We start from the raw sequence: 20,601 nt of genomic DNA on the forward strand, positions 1-20,601 counted from the left end.
ATAAGTGCTTCATAGACCAGCTTGTGTAGTCTCACTGCTCTGTTGTACCTCCGGCCGTCCATCACTCCAGACACTGATCCTTCAGCGATTACACCGGATTCAACACACAGATCTCTAAGGCCTGCATCCTGAAATCTGTTCCCTATGATAGAGAGGAGATTACAGATTGTGTGGAAGACACCCATTCTAATTATAATGTTCTTGAACTTCTCCTGTTTCCAGATAACCTCGGCAGCTTTGGCATAGAGTGCTTGATCAAACACACACACAATTCTGTTAAGCTTCAGGGTCTGCATGATGGCATGTGTTTGCTCCAAGACTTCATTCACAGTGGACATGGCTGTTGCAGGAGCATTGATAGTGGGCAGGTAGCTTACAGTGTCCTGGGCCACTACAATGTCGCTGCGGATTTTTATGTTGAACCCAGTCCAACTGCTGGTGGTCTGATCCTCATGGTCTGACATTCTAGCCAGAAGCCAGATATGGTTTTTGGTTTTTGAATCCTGGACCTCCTTGGTAGTGTTAACATTCGAAGTCTCAATCCTGGGTGGCTCTCCCCGCTGCCCAACATTGTATATCGGTAGCATTAATTCTGTCAGAGTTATGCTTCTTTTCTTCGACTTGGTTACATCTGGCAGGACTTTCTTTGTCACAGAGCATGCAACATTGGACTGAACAGCAATGCCATTGACTCTATGAGATGTACCTGCTCCACTTAGTGTCTCCTCAAGTCTGTCAATGTTATCCCAGGCCAGGGTTGTGAACACACCTGGGTAGATACTTGCTGGCATTGGGATGTCATCCTTTGAACATTCCAACTTCTGGATACAAAGGGCTGTATCGATCTCCTCAGCCATTGAATATGACACACAGTGGCCAAGACGATTCAGAGTTCGAATCAGTTCTGTATTGCCGGTCAAAGACTTAACTGCAAAGGATAGCAGTACGTGCTTTGGTGGCTTTGTCTTTCCATTGGTAACAGCAAAAACCAAGTCACTGCCGAAGGATGTGGCAAGACGTTGAGCTCTTTCACAGGTAGTTTGGCACTCACAATCTCCTGTAAGCAGGGTTTGCAGGAATTGAGTGACTAATGCAGGAACGACATTCTGATCTGTATTGGGAGGCCATGGCTGACTCACATCTTGCTTCTTGATCTCATTCCTTAGCTGCATTGCTGCTTTGGTTACGATATCTCCAGAGTTAGCAGCTCTTGCTTCTTGCAGATCTTTTGTCATGCTGTGTACTTGCCGGACAAGGTCGTCCATTGATAGGCTACATGGATAGACTAGAAGCTTACCTTTCTCATCTGAGAGAAAGCGGAGTGATTCCCCAATCTCTGTTTCAAGTTTTCGTCGAACATGTTTCTTTGTCGATGGTTTCAGTTGGATGATACCACGGGATATCATTAATCTCTCAAGCCTAGATGTGAGGTTTATCATAGGCAGTACTTCTGGGTTTGGGAACAATTTAGTCCTTATATACAAGAAGAGTTCTTCAAGGGCCTCTTTCTCTGCCTCTTCGTAGCGTACTTCCTCGCTTTCGACCTGATTTTCAGCTGCACTAGACCTACAGGCCACTTGGGAATCATCTTTTGTGAATAGTTTGTAGCACGACTTGTGGTAGTGCCCCTCTGCAGCAACAAGGTCTCTGCTAAGTAAACCAAGTATTCTCTGTGTGCCTTTCCTTATCGCTGCTCTGCGGATCGTCTCATCTGCTCGTAGCTCAACACACTGGACAATTGGCTCCCTTGTTTGTTTTCCTTTTAGGTACTTGCTTGACTTCTCACAGAAGATACATACTTTGGCATACACCCTGCTATCACTGGGGGCACCCCTCGGTAGCTTCCTCATGGAGATTTTGCTTGCTGTTTCGACATTGACACCCTTGCCAAGGATAGAATCCAGTGACTTCTTCATTGTAAAGATACTACGACATTTACGGTGATATTGTATGTGTGGTATTTCTCCTTCTTCAAGGCCCTTAGCTGCTACCAGGACTGATTCATGCTGCCTGATCTCTGCAGCCCTAAGCAATGTTTTCCAGGAGTCCAAATCCTTAAGGGACGCCAGATCATCGCTGTCATCATTAGAGCAGTGTATGATACAGTCGATCCGTGATTTCTTCCTTGCTGGTACTTCCATCATGCCGTTAGATAGTCAGTAAACACCTGCAAACACAAAGAAAAACATTAAAATTTTATTTACCGTATTTCCTGGCGTATAAGACGACTTTTTAGCCATGAAAAACATGGCTCCAAGAGGGCGGTTGTCTTATACGCCGAATACAGCCGCCGGGGGGAAAGGCCGCCGCGCAGGGAAGGAGGAGGCAGGGGCCCACCTTCATGAGGCGCTCGTTCTTAGAGCTGGGAGCGCTGGTGCTAGGTGACTGTTCCCCCTCTCTCCACAAGTTCCTTACCAGCAGCAGCACACAGTACAGGACTACAGGACCTGTGGTGATGTCACGGCCATGTGATCAGTCACAAGCCTGGGAGGTGTCAGCCTCTACAGAGGGAGATAGGAGCTCTGCAGAGAAGACCGGAGAGTCCTGTTCAGCACAGAACGTGTATGTGTCAGTGTGTGTGCGTGTGTTGGGGCACCTCAGGGTGTCTTCAAATGTGACATAGCCCCCTAGATTTCTTCCAGTAAAATTTGCACTCCAAAAGTCATTTGGCGCTCCTTCCCTTCCGAGGCCTGCCGTTCCCCAATACTGCAGTGTACGACAACATATCGGGTGTTGTTGTGTTCGGGAGAGATTGGTGAACAAATAGTGGGGTGCATTTTTTGCTGGTACACCTCTTAAAAATAAAAAAATGAGCCTAAAATGACACCTTCATGTAAAAAATGCACTTTTTCCATTTTCTCAACCAAGTGTTTCCAACTACTGTGAAACACTGGTTGGGTCAAAGTGGTCACTATACCCCCTAAAAGATTCCTTGGGGGTGTAGTTTCCAAAATAGGGTCACTTTTTGGGGTTTCCACTGTGGGGGTACCTCAGGCAGCCTTCAAATGTGACATGGCCCCCTAGATTTCTTCCAGTGAATCCGCCACCCAAAAACCACATAGCGCTCCTTCCGTGTTGAGCTGTGCTGTGTGCCCATACTTTAGTTTACGAGTACATGTGGGGTGTTTCTATAAACTGCAGAATTAGGGTAACCAAGTTTGGGTTTGCCGTTAACCCTTGCTAGGTTGCAGGTAAAATTGGATTACAATGTAATATCTGGAAAAAAAATGAAATTTTGAAATTTCGCCTTCATTCTGCTAAAATTCCTGTGGAACACCTAAAGGGTTAACAGTTTTTAAAAATGAGTTTTGAACAGCTTGAGGGGTGTAGTTTGCAAAATGGGGTAATTTATGGGTGGTTTCTGTTATGTAAGCCCCTTAAAGTGACTTCAGAAGTGACTTGGTCCTTTGAAAAGTGGGTTTTGCTGTAAATGTGAAAAATTGCGCATAAAACTATAAGCCCTATTACGTCGTAAAACAATAAGGTTTCATTTTCAAAATGATGCCAATATGAAGTAAACATGTGGGGAGTGTAAATTAATAACTATTATGGGGGGTATCAGTATTTTTGTAAAAAGCAGAGAATTTCAAAGTTAAAAAATTGCCGATTTTTCCAAAATTTCCGAATATTTAGCATTTTTTTATATAGAAAGGTAAAATATATTGACTCCCATTTAGCACTGACGTGAAGTACAATATGTCACGAGAAAACAATCTCAGAATGGCTTGGATAGGTGAAAGCGTTCCAAAGTTATTAGCCCATGAAGTGGCACAGGTCAGATTGGCTTAGGCACTTGGGTACAAATAGGCCTAGGGCTGAAGGGGTTAATAAGCTACGTATATGTAAGGGCTATCATATCAAAAAATAAACTACAGACATGCATCTACCTAAAAATACCAAAGAAAATTAGTCACTCCGGGTGGTACCGATATCTGGCCCGGCTCATGGACTATACAGGGAAGGCGAGATCACGTATGGAGTGAGCAGGAGATATACTAAGAAGACATGGCCACGCACGGGCCGTCCCATAGACAGCACATATATCCTACCCACAGGATAGATGAGACGTGTGATTGTTGGAGGTCTGGCTGCTGAGATCGCCTCTAAGGCCACAGTCACACCTTCAGGATTTGGTCCTTATTTACAGTAGTATTTGTAAGCCAAAACCAGGAGTGGGTGATATATCCACTGCTGGTTTTGGCTCACAAATACTGATGTAAAATACTTATCAAATACTGAACGAGGCCTGACCCCGAGTTTCGGGTAGGAGCAGTTGATAGAGGTTGGTATTAGGAAAACCACTTCATAAAGTTGCAGTGTATTAGTAAATGATGCATCATGCTGTTTGTAAGCAATTTGCATGTGGTTTTGGCTTTAATGATCGGAGAACCCCTTTAAGCTTTGTTGATGGGTGTGAATTACAGCTTAATGTTTCTCATTAACATTTGCATCAAAGGCCGCAATCTGCATAGAGCGGATATGTTTCCTGTGGCCCACACTGTATACGCTGTGTAAAAGATCATTAAGGATTAGATGCTGGAACATGATTATATCTTTTTCATGCTTTCTGATATTTTGAGGAGTTTAATACGTGCCGCAATTTCAGCAACCTCAACTAATTGAATATTTAGTTGTAATCTGTCTGTGATGAGGACAATATGTATTCTGGAGGTATTGCATTTGGCACGGCGTCCGTTCATGCTCTCGCCCCATTCCCAGGTGGGCATTTTAATCTACAATGTGTCTCAGTTTTGCTGTCCAGTCCGTTGGTTGCATTGAACTATTCCTCATAGAATCTGCAAATCATTAGTGGTGGTCAGTTTGGAATAACGTATGGACACCAGAGGATTCTCTGGTTAAATGGCAATTCCCTAACATTATTGCCATAAATAAAAGCTGTAGCTGCAGGAGCGATAGCCGTCCACAAGGGTAATAAATATTCATTATGGCTATGCTGCCCATCAGTCCTCTACATAAGTCTGCTGTTGGGAGTTGTAGTTTTACAACAGGTTGTTGACCCTGCAGCTGTTTTATAGAAGTCTTCATTGTGGATTATGGTCTGCTGACATGTTCACAATCTAATATATCATACCTAGATGTTCAAAGCTCCAATTGGGATGAATAACTGAGCAATGGTAGAAATGGCCTCTTCTTAGAGAACACAAGGCCGTACATCTGTGTGGTGGCTACAGCCGGCCGTACATCTGTGTGGTGGTTACAGCCGGTCTTACATCTGTGGGGTGGCTACAGCCGGCCGTACATCTGTGTGGTGGCTACAGCCGGCCGTACATCTGTGGGGGGAGGCTACAGCCGGCCGTACATCTGTGGGGGGAGGCTACAGCCGGCCGTACATCTGTGTGGTGGCTACAGCCGGTCTTACATCTGTGGGATGGCTACAGCCGGCCGTACATCTGTGTGGTGGCTACAGCCGGCCGTACATCTGTGGGGGGAGGCTACAGCCGGCCGTACATCTGTGGGGGGAGGCTACAGCCGGCCGTACATCTGTGGGGGGAGGCTACAGCCGGCCGTACATCTGTGGGGGGAGGCTACAGCCGGCCGTACATCTGTGGGGGGAGGCTACAGCCGGCCGTACATCTGTGTGGTGGCTACAGCCGGCCGTACATCTGTGTGGTGGCTACAGCCGGCCGTACATCTGTGGGGGGAGGCTACAGCCGGCCGTACATCTGTGGGGGGAGGCTACAGCCGGCCGTACATCTGTGGGGGGAGGCTACAGCCGGCCGTACATCTGTGGGGGGAGGCTACAGCCGGCCGTACATCTGTGGGGGGAGGCTACAGCCGGCCGTACATCTGTGGGGTGGCTACAGCCGGCCGTACATCTGTGGGGGGAGGCTACAGCCGGCCGTACATCTGTGGGGGGAGGCTACAGCCGGCCGTACATCTGTGTGGTGGCTACAGCCGGCCGTACATCTGTGGGGGGAGGCTACAGCCGGCCGTACATCTGTGGGGTGGCTACAGCCGGCCGTACATCTGTGGGGGGAGGCTACAGCCGGCCGTACATCTGTGGGGGGAGGCTACAGCCGGCCGTACATCTGTGTGGTGGCTACAGCCGGCCGTACATCTGTGGGGGGAGGCTACAGCCGGCCATACATCTGTGGGGGGAGGCTACAGCCGGCCGTACATCTGTGGGGGGAGGCTACAGCCGGCCGTACATCTGTGGGGGGAGGCTACAGCCGGCCGTACATCTGTGGGGGGAGGCTACAGCCGGCCGTACATCTGTGGGGGGAGGCTACAGCCGGCTGTACATCTGTGGGGGGAGGCTACAGCCGGCCGTACATCTGTGTGGTGGCTACAGCCGGCCGTACATCTGTGGGGGGAGGCTACAGCCGGCCGTACATCTGTGGGGGAAGGCTACAGCCGGCCGTACATCTGTGGGGGGAGGCTACAGCCGGCCGTACATCTGTGGGGGGAGGCTACAGCCGGCCGTACATCTGTGGGGGGAGGCTACAGCCGGCCGTACATCTGTGGGGGGAGGCTACAGCCGGCCGTACATCTGTGGGGGGAGGCTACAGCCGGCCGTACATCTGTGGGGGGAGGCTACAGCCGGCCGTACATCTGTGGGGGGAGGCTACAGCCGGCCGTACATCTGTGGGGGGAGGCTACAGCCGGCCGTACATCTGTGGGGGGAGGCTACAGCCGGCCATACATCTGTGGGGAGGCTACAGTCGCCCGTACGTACTGGCATCTAGTTAATGGATACCGCTGGTTTCCAGAGAACTTTCCGGCCACATATTGTCTCTAGAGCAGTATTCACCCAACTCCAGTCCTCGAGAGCCACCAACAGATCATGTTTTTAGGAGTTCCTTAGTATTGCTCAGATGGTGGAATTATCCCCTGTCCAATACTAAGGAAATCCTGAACCCATGATCTATTGGTGGCTCCTGAGGACTGGAGTTGGGGAACTATTCTCTAGGAGGCATCTGGAGTTTTACCTTCCTGTTACTGGTCGGCTGTCAGGTATACCATGTCTGTGACCTGCTGTTTACATGTGATCTCGCGAAGCAGAGAGGTCCTCTACAAGGGGAAAAGGCTAAATGTTCATCCATTTAGGTTTTTTCTTGCATCAGTAGTTTAATAAGAGAAGCCTGCGGCAGTCCATTACTGAGCAGTGTAAGATGATGTGGAAACATCAGGTCATTGCTGTGATTGCTGAGTTGCAGATGTAAGATCTGTGCATTTGCCCGTAGCGCCCATTTTCTGGCTACTTGCAGGAGTCATGGCATTGATATCCTAGTAATATTATTAGATGGTCTCCAGGAGCTCAGGATCCTTCATTGCGAATTAGATGTCTGCATACACATTGGTCCGCGCTGCTAGTTTTATGGTCTGATCTGCTAGAGTTCGGCTGATTGTCATTTTGGGTGAAAGTTTTCTCAAAAAATAGTAACTAATAGAATATATAATCTGCTTTTCATATAGATCCATGAAACTATTGAAACAATCAATCAGTTGAAGATCCAGCGGGAATTTATGTTAAGTTTTGCCCGTGATCCTCAAGGATTCATCAATGATTGGCTGCAGTCTCAGTGCCGGGACCTGAAGGTTAGTGGTGCGAGGTCCTGTGTTGTGTGCCCTGCGTTGTCCTGAGCTTCTCCTTCTCATCATGTTCTCTGCCGCAGGCTATGACTGATGTCGTTGGCAATCCGGAAGAGGAACGCAGGGCAGAGTTTTATTTCCAGCCCTGGGCTCAAGAGGCTGTTTGTCGATATTTTTACTCAAAGGTATGGATCATCAAAGTTACATGATGTTTTTAGGTCTCTACGTTATTTAACAGGAATTTAAACCAGAAGGAAAATTTTTTTTCCTTTTTTTCTAATCTGTAACTATAGAGGATTCACTGCCAGTACAGTTTGCAGTGAGGATTCATCTTCAGTACAGTTTGCAGTGAGGATTCACTCCCAGTACAGTTTGCAATGAGGATTCACCCCGATACAGTTTGCAGTTAGGATTCACCCCCGATACAGTTTGCAATGAGGATTTACCCCAGGTACAGTTTGCAGTTAGGACTCCCGGTACAGTTTGCAGTGAGGATTCACCCCCACTGTGGTTTGCAGTGAGGATTCACCCCGATACAGTTTGCAGTTAGGATTCACCCCCGTACAGTTTGCAGTGAGGATTCACTCCCGATACAGTTTGCAGTGAGGATTTACCCCCGGTACAGTTTGCAGTGAGGATTCACCCCGGTACAGTTTGCAGTGAGGATTCACCCCCAGTACAGTTTGCAGTTAGGATTCACCCCCACTGCGGTTTGCAGTGAGGATTTACCCTGACTGCAGTTTGCAGTTAGGATTCACCCCAGTACAGATTGCAGTGAGGATTCACCCCAGTACAGATTGCAGTGAGGATTCACTCCCGGTACAGTTTGCAGTGAGAATTCACCCCCGGTACAGTTTGCAGTTAGGATTCACTCCCGGTACAGTTTGCAGTTTGGATTCACACCCAGTACAGTTTGCAGTGAGGATTCACCCCCAGTACAGTTTGCAGTGAGGATTCACCCCCACTGCGGCTTGCAGTGAGGATTCACCCCCACTACAGTTTGCAGTGAGGATTCACCCCCACTACGGCTTGCAGTGAGGATTCACCCCCGGTACAGTTTGCAGTGAGGATTCACCCCCGGTACAGTTTGCAGTGAGGATTCACCCCCCGGTACAGTTTGCAGTGAGGATTCACCCCCGGTACAGTTTGCAGTGAGGATTCACCCCCTGTACAGTTTGCAGTGAGGATTCACCCCCTGTACAGTTTGCAGTGAGGATTCACCCCCTGTACAGTTTGCAGTGAGGATTCACCCCCGGTACAGTTTGCAGTGAGGATTCACCCCCGGTACAGTTTGCAGTGAGGATTCACCCCTGGTACAGTTTGCAGTGAGGATTCACCCCCGGTACAGTTTGCAGTGAGGATTCACCCCCTGTACAGTTTGCAGTGAGGATTCACCCCCGGTACAGTTTGCAGTGAGGATTCACCCCACTGCAGTTTGCAGTGAGGATTCACCCCCGGTACAGTTTGCAGTGAGGATTCACTCCCAGTACAGTTTGCAGTGAGGATTCACTCCCGGTACAGTTTGCAGTGAGGATTCACTCCCAGTACAGTTTGCAGTGAGGATTCACCCCCGGTACAGTTTGCAGTGAGGATTCATCCCCGGTACAGTTTGCAGTGAGGATTCACCCCCGGTACAGTTTGCAGTGAGGATTCACCCCCGGTACAGTTTGCAGTGAGGATTCACCCCCGGTACAGTTTGCAGTGAGGATTCACTCCCAGTACAGTTTGCAGTGAGGATTCACTCCCGGTACAGTTTGCAGTGAGGATTCACTCCCAGTACAGTTTGCAGTGAGGATTCACCCCCGGTACAGTTTGCAGTGAGGATTCATCCCCGGTACAGTTTGCAGTGAGGATTCACCCCCGGTACAGTTTGCAGTGAGGATTCACCCCCGGTACAGTTTGCAGTGAGGATTCACCCCCGGTACAGTTTGCAGTGAGGATTCACTCCCAGTACAGTTTGCAGTGAGGATTCACTCCCAGTACAGTTTGCAGTGAGGATTCACCCCCAGTACAGTTTGCAGTGAGGATTGTGGTCTGTGAAGGCAAAATCAAACATAGAGCACCAGCTATGTAACCAGGTTGGGAACATAACCAGTTTGTGTTCCCCCTTAATTTTGATAGGAAAGATCACAAGGGAGGAATACTCTTATAGATTAACAGAATATCATTATGAATACAGTAGCCTCAAACCACCCAAGAATTAATTTATTTATTTTTTTAACTTGATTCAACTATAAAAAACGTAACTCTTTAGGCAGTTTGTGGCTAACTCCATTCATAGTGGTTTTTACAGGTTTGGATTTTTGCAGCAGTCTCTATGCTGCTCCGTGGATTATTATTTGCGATGTGACATTGTGATTTGAAAGTGAAACAACCCCTTTAAATGATTAGTGATAAGCAAACATGCTTGAATAAGTTATCTTAGTAATTAGAAAAACACTGCACTTCTGGAATTCTGGTGGTACACAAGTAGGATAACCAAATCCATCATCTGTGATGTAGAAATACTTGGCACTCGTAGAGGTGTGTTCAAGAACTTATTTGAGTGAAGAAATTCCAGAAATAAATGTGACGTTTGGGTCAATACCTGACCTTCATGAGTCATCTGCATAGAGATCTGTGTGGCAGCGTGCTGTGTGAGAGTCTGCAGCGTCCACTGCTAAGACCAAGGACCAGCGCTTCCTGTCTGAGCAGTGGACACTGCAGACTCTCACACAGGGCTCTCCCACACATCTCCTCTATCCAGATGACTGATGAAGGTCAGGTATTGACCCAAATGTCTCATTTATTTCTGGAATTTCTTCACTCAATAAATAAGTTCTTGAATAAGTTATCTGAGCATGCTCAGGTGCTAAGTGTCATCGGCGTGCTCGAAAAATATGTTCGAGTCCCAGTGGCCGTATGTCTCGTGGCTGTTGGACAACCACAGCACATGCAGGGATTACCTGTTTGTTAGGCCCCTGCGTGGGTTGTGGCTGTCGAACAGACGCGAGACATGCGGGGACTGGAACATATTCGAGCACGCCCAAGATGCTCTTATCACCTTATCCAAGCACGTTCGTTCATCCCTAAAAATGATCTATTGCCTTTTGATCATATTAATCACATATATAATGTTTCTATTTCTATAGGTGCAGCAAAGACGCCAGGAGCTGGAACAAGCCTTGGGGATTAGAAACACATAAAAGAAGCTACCTTGGATGACCTGAACAGAGTGTACCTCATAGCCAACGTCCCGGCATCTTCTTGAGGCTTTAGGAAGCTGCTCTGGATTGTCCTGGATTTGAGGCCTCTATCAAACGACTGACAAGTGTATTAAGGACACACTAAAAGTTATTTATACTGTCCTCGAATGTTACAAATATCCGAAAAGACCAGAAAATATTTTTGAGGGCTAGACTTGTTATATTCTGAAGGATCAAGTACTTTTATTTTTAGACTTCCCATATGTCATTTTTTATTATTATTATTTTGTGTAATCATGTTCATTATGTTAAAAATAGTATTTTCTCTGCACCCCTCAGACAGAAGAGACCACATCAGTGGTGTCTTTCATAGCCATTATCTAATTGTGTGCACCGTATATATTTGTAATGCACACACCGTACATGCCGGATGCATCGGAGTAGGTTATGATGCGGGTTCATCCATTTAGAGGGCCGCCTCTACTGTGTGTCAGCAGCAGATTTGTTAGATAGGAGCACGGTGCATAGTGGTTCTCAGCCATGTAGTCAGGGATATCATACGGTCGTACAAAAAAAGTAAATTTTGCCCTTTTTTTTTTTTTTGCTTTAGCTGAAAAGGTTAAAGTCTTTGGAAAGTGGTCAGTAGATTTCAATAATGAAGGACTTATGCAGAGGAGTGTACAGTAACATATTCGACAACATTTGCAGTCTGAGGAACCGGCTCTTAATATGCTGCTTAGCTTTCCAGGGTGTACCCCTAGAAGCTCACCAACCTCCATCACTGAATGTGCCCCGAGCACCTCTATTCTCATAAAATGTAGCCTTTTTATTTTTGAGCGGATTATGGTTTTAATGGACCAAAATATTGTTTTGTATCTTGTAGTCATTGCCAAGTTTTAATAAAAGCAAGTTCTAATTAACCCGCAAATCTGACATCATTGTAAGCATTGAATTTGCTTAATTTGTACTGTACTATAACGTTTTCTTAATACTAGCCAAGATAATTTTTTTTTATTATATATTACTTAGGATTTTTGGTGCATTACAGAATAATAATAGAACCTAGTATTTTAGTGTTTTCTTAGGCCAATTTCACACAACAGTTTTTGGAGGTCCAAGACAGCAATGCATGCATGGACTTGCTATGAGTCTCCTGACTAGTGTTGAGCGATACCGTCCGATACTTGAAAGTATCGGTATCGGAAAGTATCGGCCGGTACTGGCAAAGTATCGGATCTAATCCGATACCGATACCCGATACCAATACAAGTCAATGGGACTCATGTATCGGACGGTATTCCTGATGGTTCCCAGGGTCTGAAGGAGAGGAAACTCTCCTTCAGGCCCTGGGAACCATATTAATGTGTAAAATAAAGAATTAAAATAAAAAAATATTGCTATACTCACCTCTCTGACGCAGCCTGCACCTTACCGAGGGAACCGGCAGCGTTGTTTGCTTAAAATTCGCGCTTTAACTTCCTTACGTGAAGTCCCGGCTTGTGAGTGGCCGCGACGCGACCAATCACAGCAAGCCGTGACGTAATTTCAGGTCCTTCAGGATTTTAAAATTACGTTCCGGCTTTGTGATTGGTCGCGTCACGGTCACATGGGCGACGCGACCAATCACAAGCCGTGACGTCACGGGAGGCTGGACACGCGCGCATTTTAAAATGCGCGCGTGTCCTGCCTCCCGTGACGTCCCGGCTTGTGATTGGTCGCGTCGCCCATGTGGCCGCGACGTGACCAATCACAGCAAGCCGTGACGTAATTTTAGGTCCTTCAGGATTTTAAAATTACGCTCTGGCTTGTGATTGGTCGCGACGCGGTCACATGGGCGACGCGACCAATCACAAGCCGTGACGTCACGGGAGGCAGGACACGCGCGCATTTTAAAATGCGCGCGTGTCCAGCCTCCCGTGACGTCACGGCTTGTGATTGGTCGCGTCGCCCATGTGACCGCGACGCGACCAATCACAAGCCGTGATGTCACGGGAGGCTGGACACGCGCGCATTTTAAAATGCGCGCGTGTCCTGCCTCCCGTGACGTCACGGCTTGTGATTGGTCGCGTCGCCCATGTGACCGCGTCGCGACCAATCACAAGCCAGAGCGTAATTTTAAAATCCTGAAGGACCTAAAATTACGTCACGGCTTGCTGTGATTGGTCACGTCGCGGCCACATGGGCGACGCGACCAATCACAAGCCGGGACGTCACGGGAGGCAGGACACGCGCGCATTTTAAAATGCGCGCGTGTCCAGCCTCCCGTGACGTCACGGCTTGTGATTGGTCGCGTCGCCCATGTGACCGTGACGCGACCAATCACAAAGCCGGAACGTAATTTTAAAATCCTGAAGGACCTGAAATTACGTCACGGCTTGCTGTGATTGGTCGCGTCGCGGCCACTCACAAGCCGGGACTTCACGTAAGGAAGTTAAAGCGCGAATTTTAAGCAAACAACGCTGCCGGTTCCCTCGGTAAGGTGCAGGCTGCGTCGGAGAGGTGAGTATAGCAATATTTTTTATTTTAATTCTTTATTTTACACATCAATGTTGTTTCGATACCCGATACCACAAAAGTATCGGATCTCGGTATCGGAATTCCGATACAGCAAATATCGGCCGATACCCGATACTTGCGGTATCGGAATGCTCAACACTACTCCTGACCCAAACTCAAAGGTATTTAGGCACATGAAGCTGTCACATTTGAGTCGGGAGACTCCCAGCCAGTCCGTGAAACATGGATTTGTGAAGCTAGCCTTAGTCAAGTGTGACTACATCGACAGAAATGGCTCATTTGCTTGATCCAACTTGGATTTAGAAGTATGTGTCTTCATGAATCGGTAAGTATCATGTGCCTCACCACAAGTCCCACCCCAACCCCTGCTGGAGTAAGAACTGTTGCTTTGCAAACGACACCACTTGTCATGAATTTGATGAGTGGCAGTCACTACGCCCCCCCGTCCTACCATAGTTCCACATATATTGGGGGTGAAAATGGCATGAGAATGCCAAAAGTTCCCAAACGTATTTTTCAGATTAGAATCCACATTTTTCCCCAAAACATTTGGAAGGAAATCTGGGGTGCAGGTTATAATCTGAAGGTAGCTTACCGGGGGGAACGGCTGCGGTGGATCGGGGTCTCTACTGCAGGATTGGGTTCGATGTTGTTTGTCCCTGGGCTTTCATAAGATGTCGGCGAAGAGTGGAGTCCCCCTCCCATTAATTTCCCTGCACTGGCCTTTGGGAAAATGGCACCTGGAAGCAGCATAATACGCAGATTGAGATCTCGAGATCTAATTGGATGACTTGCGCCTCTCTACAACCCTGACATCCTGCTGCAAAGCTCTGAGGTGTTTAATATGGAGCAAGAAAGCTGTCCATTGCCTTAAGGTGTTAATCTTTTTGTTACTTTCACATTGAAGGAAACTTGTCATATTCATGCTGCCAGAAGCACATTCAGCCTGAATTAGTCTGGCTGTGCGATTGAAGCCAGGAAGGTTTTACTGTGAAGTGCTGCGACGTTTCAGAGTCAACACATTTTGAACAGCTGGCTTGGAACGGGAGCAAAGTATCTGAGGCAGCTCCACTACCGGCCGGGAAAAGCGTACCCGAGGCGGCTCCACTGCCGGCCGGGAACAGCGCACCCGAGGCGGCTCCACAGCCGGCCGGGAACAGCGCACCCGAGGCGGCTCCACAGCCGGCCGGGAACAGCGCACCCGAGGCGGCTCCACAGCCGGCCGGGAACAGCGCACCCGAGGCGGCTCCACAGCCGGCCGGGAACAGCGCACCCGAGACTGCTCCACAGCCGGCCGGGAAAAGCGCACCCGAGGCGGCTCCACAGCCGGCCGGGAACAGCCCACCCGAGGCGTCCTCCCAAGGCTACCACTTTCCATGTACATGTTCAATAGATACATACAGTTGTGGCCAAAAGTATTGACACCCCTGCAAGTCTGTCAGATAATGCTCAGTTTCTTCCTGAAAATGATTGCAAACACAAATTCTTTGTTATTATCTTCATTTAATTTGTCTTAAATGAAAAGATACAAAAAGAATTGTCCTAAAGCCAAATTGGATATAATTCCACACCAAACATAAAAAAGGGGGTGGACAAAAGTATTGGCACTGTTCGAAAAATCATGTGATGCTTCTCTAATTTGTGTAATTAACAGCACCTGTAACTTACCTGTGGCACCTAACAGGTGTTGGCAATAACTAAATCACACTTTGCAGCCAGTTGACATGGATTAAAGTTGACTCAACCTCTGTCCTTGTGTGTACCACATTGAGCATGGAGAAAAGATAGAAGGCTAAAGAACTGTCTGAGGACTTGAGAAACCAAATTGTGAGGAAGCATGAGCAATCTCAAGGCTACAAGTCCATCTACAAAGACCTGAATGTTCCTGTGTCTACCGTGCGCAGTGTCATCAAGAAGTTTAAAGCCCATGGCACTGTGACTAACCTCCCTAGATGTGGACGGAAAAGAAAAATTGACAAGAGATTTCAACGCAAGATTGTGCGGATGTTGGATAAAGAACCTCGACTAACATCCAAACAAGTTCAAGCTGCCCTGCAGTCCGAGGGTACAACAGTGTCAACCCGTACTATCCGTCGGCGTCTGAATGAAGAGGGACTGTATGAGGAAGACCTCACTTCTTACCCCGAGACATAAAAAAGCCAGGCTGGAGTTTGCCAAAACTTACCTGAAAAAGCCTTAAACGTTTTGGAAGAATGTTCTCTGGTCAGATGAGACAAAAGTAGAGCTTTTGGGGCAAAGGCATCAACATAGAGTTTACAGGAGAAAAAAAAGAGGCATTCAAAGAAAAGAACACGGTCCCTACAGTCAAACATGGCGGAGGTTCCCTGATGTTTTGGGGTTGCTTTGCTGCCTCTGGCACTGGACTGCTTGACTGTGTGCATGGCATTATGAAGTCTGAATACTCCCAACAAATTTAGCAGCATAATGTAGGGCCCAGTGTGAGAAAGCTGGGTCTCCCTCAGAGGTCATGGGTCTTCCAGCAGGACAATGACCCAAAACACACTTCAAAAAGCACTAGAAAATGGTTTGAGAGAAAGCACTGGAGACTTCTAAGGTGGCCAGCAATGAGTCCAGACCTGAATCCCATAGAACACCTGTGGAGAGATCTAAAAATGGCAGTTTGGAGAAGGCACCCTTCAAATATCAGGGACCTGGAGCAGTTTGCCAAAGAAGAATGGTCTAAAATTCCAGCAGAGCATTGTAAGAAACTCATTGATGGTTACCGGAAGCGGTTGGTCGCAGTTATTTTGGCTAAAGGTTGTGCAACCAAGTATTAGGCCGAGGGTGCCAATACTTTTGTCTGGCCCATTTTGGGAGTTTTGTGTGAAACGATCAATGTTTTGCTTTTTGCTTCATTCTCTTTTGTGTTTTTTCATTTAAGACAAATTAAATGAAGATAATAATACCAAAGAATTTATGATTGCAATCATTTTCAGGAAGAAACTGAGTATTATCTGACAGAATTGCAGGGGTGTCAATACTTTTGGCCACAACTGTATTTCATGGATTAAAAGTGCTCATACATGATTTTTATAGGCAGCACATGGAAGACCTCCATGTGCTGTCCGTGATTAACATTGTAATGGATTATCATATCTGATCGGTGAGGGTGCGTCTCCTGGTACCCCAGCCGATCAGGTGTTCCCAGTGTCTCCTGGCGCTGTACCGCTTTATCGACTGTATAGTGGCCGCGGTTGGGTATTGCTCATCCGCCACCTACTCAGACATGCACCCTCCCCAATCAGACTTTGATAAGTGTATCCTATGTGATCAGCCATCAATGTTAAAGTCCTGGACCACCACTATAAAAGCTGACGCATGGGCCAAACGCTGATAAAACTTGAGCTGTTTTTTTTTTTTTTCTTTTGCATCTCAGAAAAATTACAGACGTCTGAATGAGGCCTTATTGTAACATTTGCAAGCACACAACAGAGCAGACAAATGACAGTGTCAAAATAAAAAAAAAAAAAAAAAAATTTGCTATCATTAACTACTTTATAAGAAAAAAAAAAAAGTTGTCTACCAGCCAATAACTTTTTTTTCTAATAGAAAACCGCCTAGTTCAGGGTTTCTCAGACTGTACGAAACCTCACAAGACTGGCCAGGTTGGTGCTTTGGTCTCTCCATCTGTGGAGGCAGTCAATGGCAACATTAAAAAATATTACTTATTTTACCTTTATATTTATTTCATAAATTCCGTAAAACTGTATAACATTAAAATTTAATTATTGCTATAAAAACCACCACCTCCGCTGTGCCTCACTAATAACTAGGAGGCTTCTCTGAGAAGCGCTGGCCTATAAGGTTATAAAATAATAAAGTTTGATGCTCCCCTTACTGATTCCCCACTGCTCTGTTTCCAACACTTACTAGTTGATTGGCTGCAGCAGTCACATGTTGGGCAGAACTGGCGAGATACCAGCAAGTATGGGAGGGGTGGGAATTAGAATAGCTGGGTTCAGATTGACGTATTTAATGGTCCGTCTGACCTCATCTGAACCCATAGCCTCCTAGGCATATATCAGAGTGTAACTTTGGGTCTCCTCTGGCCCGGTTCTCTCTTGGTCTCCTCCGGCCCGGTTCTCTCTTGGTCTCCTCCGGCTCTCTTGGTCTCCTCCGGCCCGGTTCTCTCTTGGTCTCCTCCGGCTCTGTTCTCTCCTGGTCTCCTCTGGCCCGGTTCTCTCTTGGTCTCCTCCGGATCTGTTCTCTCCTGGTCTCCTCCGGCCCGGCTCTCTCTTGGTCTCCTCCGGCCCGGTTCTCTCTTGGTCTCCTCCGGCTCTCTTGGTCTCCTCCGGCTCTCTTGGTCTCCTCCGGCCCGGTTCTCTCTTGGTCTCCTCCGGCTCTGTTCTCTCCTGGTCTCCTCCGGCCCGGTTCTCTCTTGGTCTCCTCCGGCTCTGTTCTCTCCTGGTCTCCTCCGGCCCGGTTCTCTCTTGGTCTCCTCCGGATCTGTTCTCTCCTGGTCTCCTCTGGCCAGGTTCTCTCTTGGTCTCCTCCGGCCCGGTTCTCTCTTGGTCTCCTCCGGCCCGGTTCTCTCTTGGTCTCCTCCGGCTCTGTTCTCTCCTGGTCTCCTCTGGCCCGGTTCTCTCTTGGTCTCCTCCGGCTCTGTTCTCTCCTGGTCTCCTCCGGCTCTGTTCTCTCCTGGTCTCCTCTGGCCCGGTTCTCTCTTGGTCTGCTCCGGCCCGGTTCTCTCTTGGTCTCCTCCGGCTCTGTTCTCTCCTGGTCTCCTCTGGCCCGGTTCTCTCTTGGTCTTCTCTGGCCCGGTTCTCTTCTAGTCTCCTCTTGTTTGCCAACTGTTGTTTCTAAGGGCTAATTCACATATGTTACCATCCGAGGGAAATAGACAGATTTTTCTTTTCTCAGGTGTCATCCAAGTGGCTTCCTAGTTTCATCAGGTTTTTTTTTTTTTTTCACTTTATTTTTTTTTTAACTGAAGCAGATAAATTGTCTTTAATCCATTGACTCTTAATGTCTCATTTAAAAGCTAATGAAGGTGAAACTTGGAAGAAATTCTGAAGGCACAATGGAATCATAGAAATTGTGCTTTTGCATCAATCTTGACGGCCTTCCCAATGGAGATTCTGCAATATCAGGGATCAGTCCTTCAATCCCAGAAAATTGACAAGTGAAATAGCAAATTACTGCGCCACAATACTGGGTAGAGAGGAAATGAAGGTTAACCACCTAATATACATGGGAGATAATGTAAATAAGGATCCTTAGCTTTGGAATAATAGGTCAGTAGAAAATCCACAACAAAGCAGTCGGTAGCCTCTTAAACACTTGAAGAAGCAGTCATGTGGCAAAACACGGGTCTGGCTACAAGAGGTGGGTTGCTCAATGCATTTGATTCAACAAAATTGATTTGTTTTTAACTACTTTTGTGAATATATATATATATATATATATATACATACAATTTTTTACTGTTCATTCTAGTGGATCTATACTATACTCCGTTCTTATCAGCAGAAGTACCTTGTCATTCGGATTTATTCACTCTTTCATCTGAACTCTGACGCTTATGAGGATATCGGCTTCTCTGTTGTTGAGTTTCTACTGGACTGATATTTCAGGCGCTAAGGACCCTGTTCACATTATCTCTCATTTTGCATTAGAAGGTGAGCCTATATTTCATCTCTACTCAGTGTTGTAGCTGAAGTTACATACTCGTAGTATGTCTTAATAATTTAATCTGTATTTCACTGATCCCCATAGACTTTAATGGCCGAGTCTGAGCTGCAAACTCTCCGGAGAATAGGGCACGCGCAGGGTCTCATGGGCCGGAGACACCGACCCAGTTTTAAATCTAATGTGTGTATTTCACATAGCGTTAAGGGCTCATTCAGACATCAGTGATTTCTCAACTATGCAAAAACCAGCCCAGTTGTCATCAGTGTTTTTGATCTGGTTTTTATTATTTGTTCAATGCCAGTTTTTACCATCAGTGATATTAAAAAAAATACAAAGCTTCTTTTATACATTGCAATAATAATCACTGGCTGCAGACCAGTGACGAAAGTACCATTGGTGCAACCAGGGGTGGGATTCAGATTTTTAACAGCAAGTTCTCTGTGTTAAGAAACTACACCCATTTTCATGCACACTTTCATCATCCACAAAATACCAGTATGAGGAGCCAAAAGAAAAAGCCCTTTCCCCACCTTCATAGTTAGTCTCATTGCCTCCTGTCCAGTCCATGTCACTTCTTAGTATAGTGTGTAGTATTAAAGGATTTTCTACATGTTTTTCAAATTTAATACTAAAGGAACCCTGCTCAAATAGAAAAGGACTTGCAATCGCCCATCTGCTACAGGCCAAATATGCACAAAATACCATCACACCATGACCTGACCACATATTGCCACAACAGAGTGACCAAATAATACCATATACAAGGAACAAATGCAACATAGTGACTGAATAATACCACATATGTCTATTTTCAGTAGGTCAGAAGACATACGCTATTATCTTTATGTTGACTTTTGAATTTGTGTTTTTCTTTTGTTGGTCAAGAAACACATTATTGTTCGTAGGAGCCTGGATATTGACTTTTGAGTTGATCTTTGTTGTAACTTATTGTCTGTTATCTTGGATGACAGAGACATAGGGTAATTGAACATTAGATGTTTGCTAATATGTTGATTACTTATTGTATAAGTCAAGATAGTTTGTTGACCTGCAAAATAGAAAGACGAACTATGCAGATTGATTAAATGCTCAAACAATGAGAGTTAGGATACTGTCTCACAGTGGCACTTTTGTCGCTACGACTGTACGATCCGTGACGTTCCAGCGATATCCATACGATATCGCTGTGTCTGACACGCAGCAGCGATCAGGGACCCTGCTGAGAATCGTACGTCATAGCAGATCGTTTGGAACTTTCTTTTGTCGCTGGATCTCCCGCTGTCATCGTTGGATCGGTGTGTGTGACAGCGATCCAGCGATGCGTTCGCTTGTAACCAGGGTAAACATCGGGTTACTAAGCGTAGGGCCGGCCGAAAAGTAAAAGCAGATCACAGCGGTGACGTCACCGCTGTGATCTGCTTTCACTTTACGGCGGCACTCAGTCAGTGCGGGAAGCAGACGGCAAGGGACCTGACGGACACCGGTTTGTGAGTATGTACGGTTTGTTTTTTTTTACTTTTACGATGGTAACCAGGGTAAACATCGGGTTACTAAGCTCGGCCCTGCGCTTAGTAACCCGATGTTTACCCTGGTTACCCGGGACCTCGGCATCGTTGGTCGCTGGAGAGCGGTCTGTGTGACAGCTCTCCAGCGACCACACAGTGACTTTCCAACGATCACGGCCAGGTCGTAT

General features: G+C 46.8%; 1 protein-coding gene across 1 annotated transcript in view; it reads left to right on the plus strand.

The window, feature by feature from the left end:
* SMARCD1 (SWI/SNF related BAF chromatin remodeling complex subunit D1) overlaps positions 1 to 11,659 on the plus strand; it is a 46,945-nt gene extending 35,286 nt beyond the window's left edge. Inside the window, exons 11-13 of the mRNA XM_077298060.1 lie at positions 7,438 to 7,560; positions 7,638 to 7,739; positions 10,686 to 11,659. Of these exons, the coding sequence (XP_077154175.1) occupies positions 7,438 to 7,560; positions 7,638 to 7,739; positions 10,686 to 10,739 (279 nt within the window). The 3' untranslated portion in view covers positions 10,740 to 11,659. The remainder of the gene's footprint in view (positions 1 to 7,437; positions 7,561 to 7,637; positions 7,740 to 10,685) is intronic.
* The last annotated feature ends 8,942 nt before the right edge of the window (positions 11,660 to 20,601 follow it).

The sequence above is a fragment of the Ranitomeya variabilis genome, chromosome 3, assembly GCF_051348905.1.
Source record: "Ranitomeya variabilis isolate aRanVar5 chromosome 3, aRanVar5.hap1, whole genome shotgun sequence".
NCBI classification, from domain to species: Eukaryota; Metazoa; Chordata; class Amphibia; order Anura; family Dendrobatidae; genus Ranitomeya; species Ranitomeya variabilis.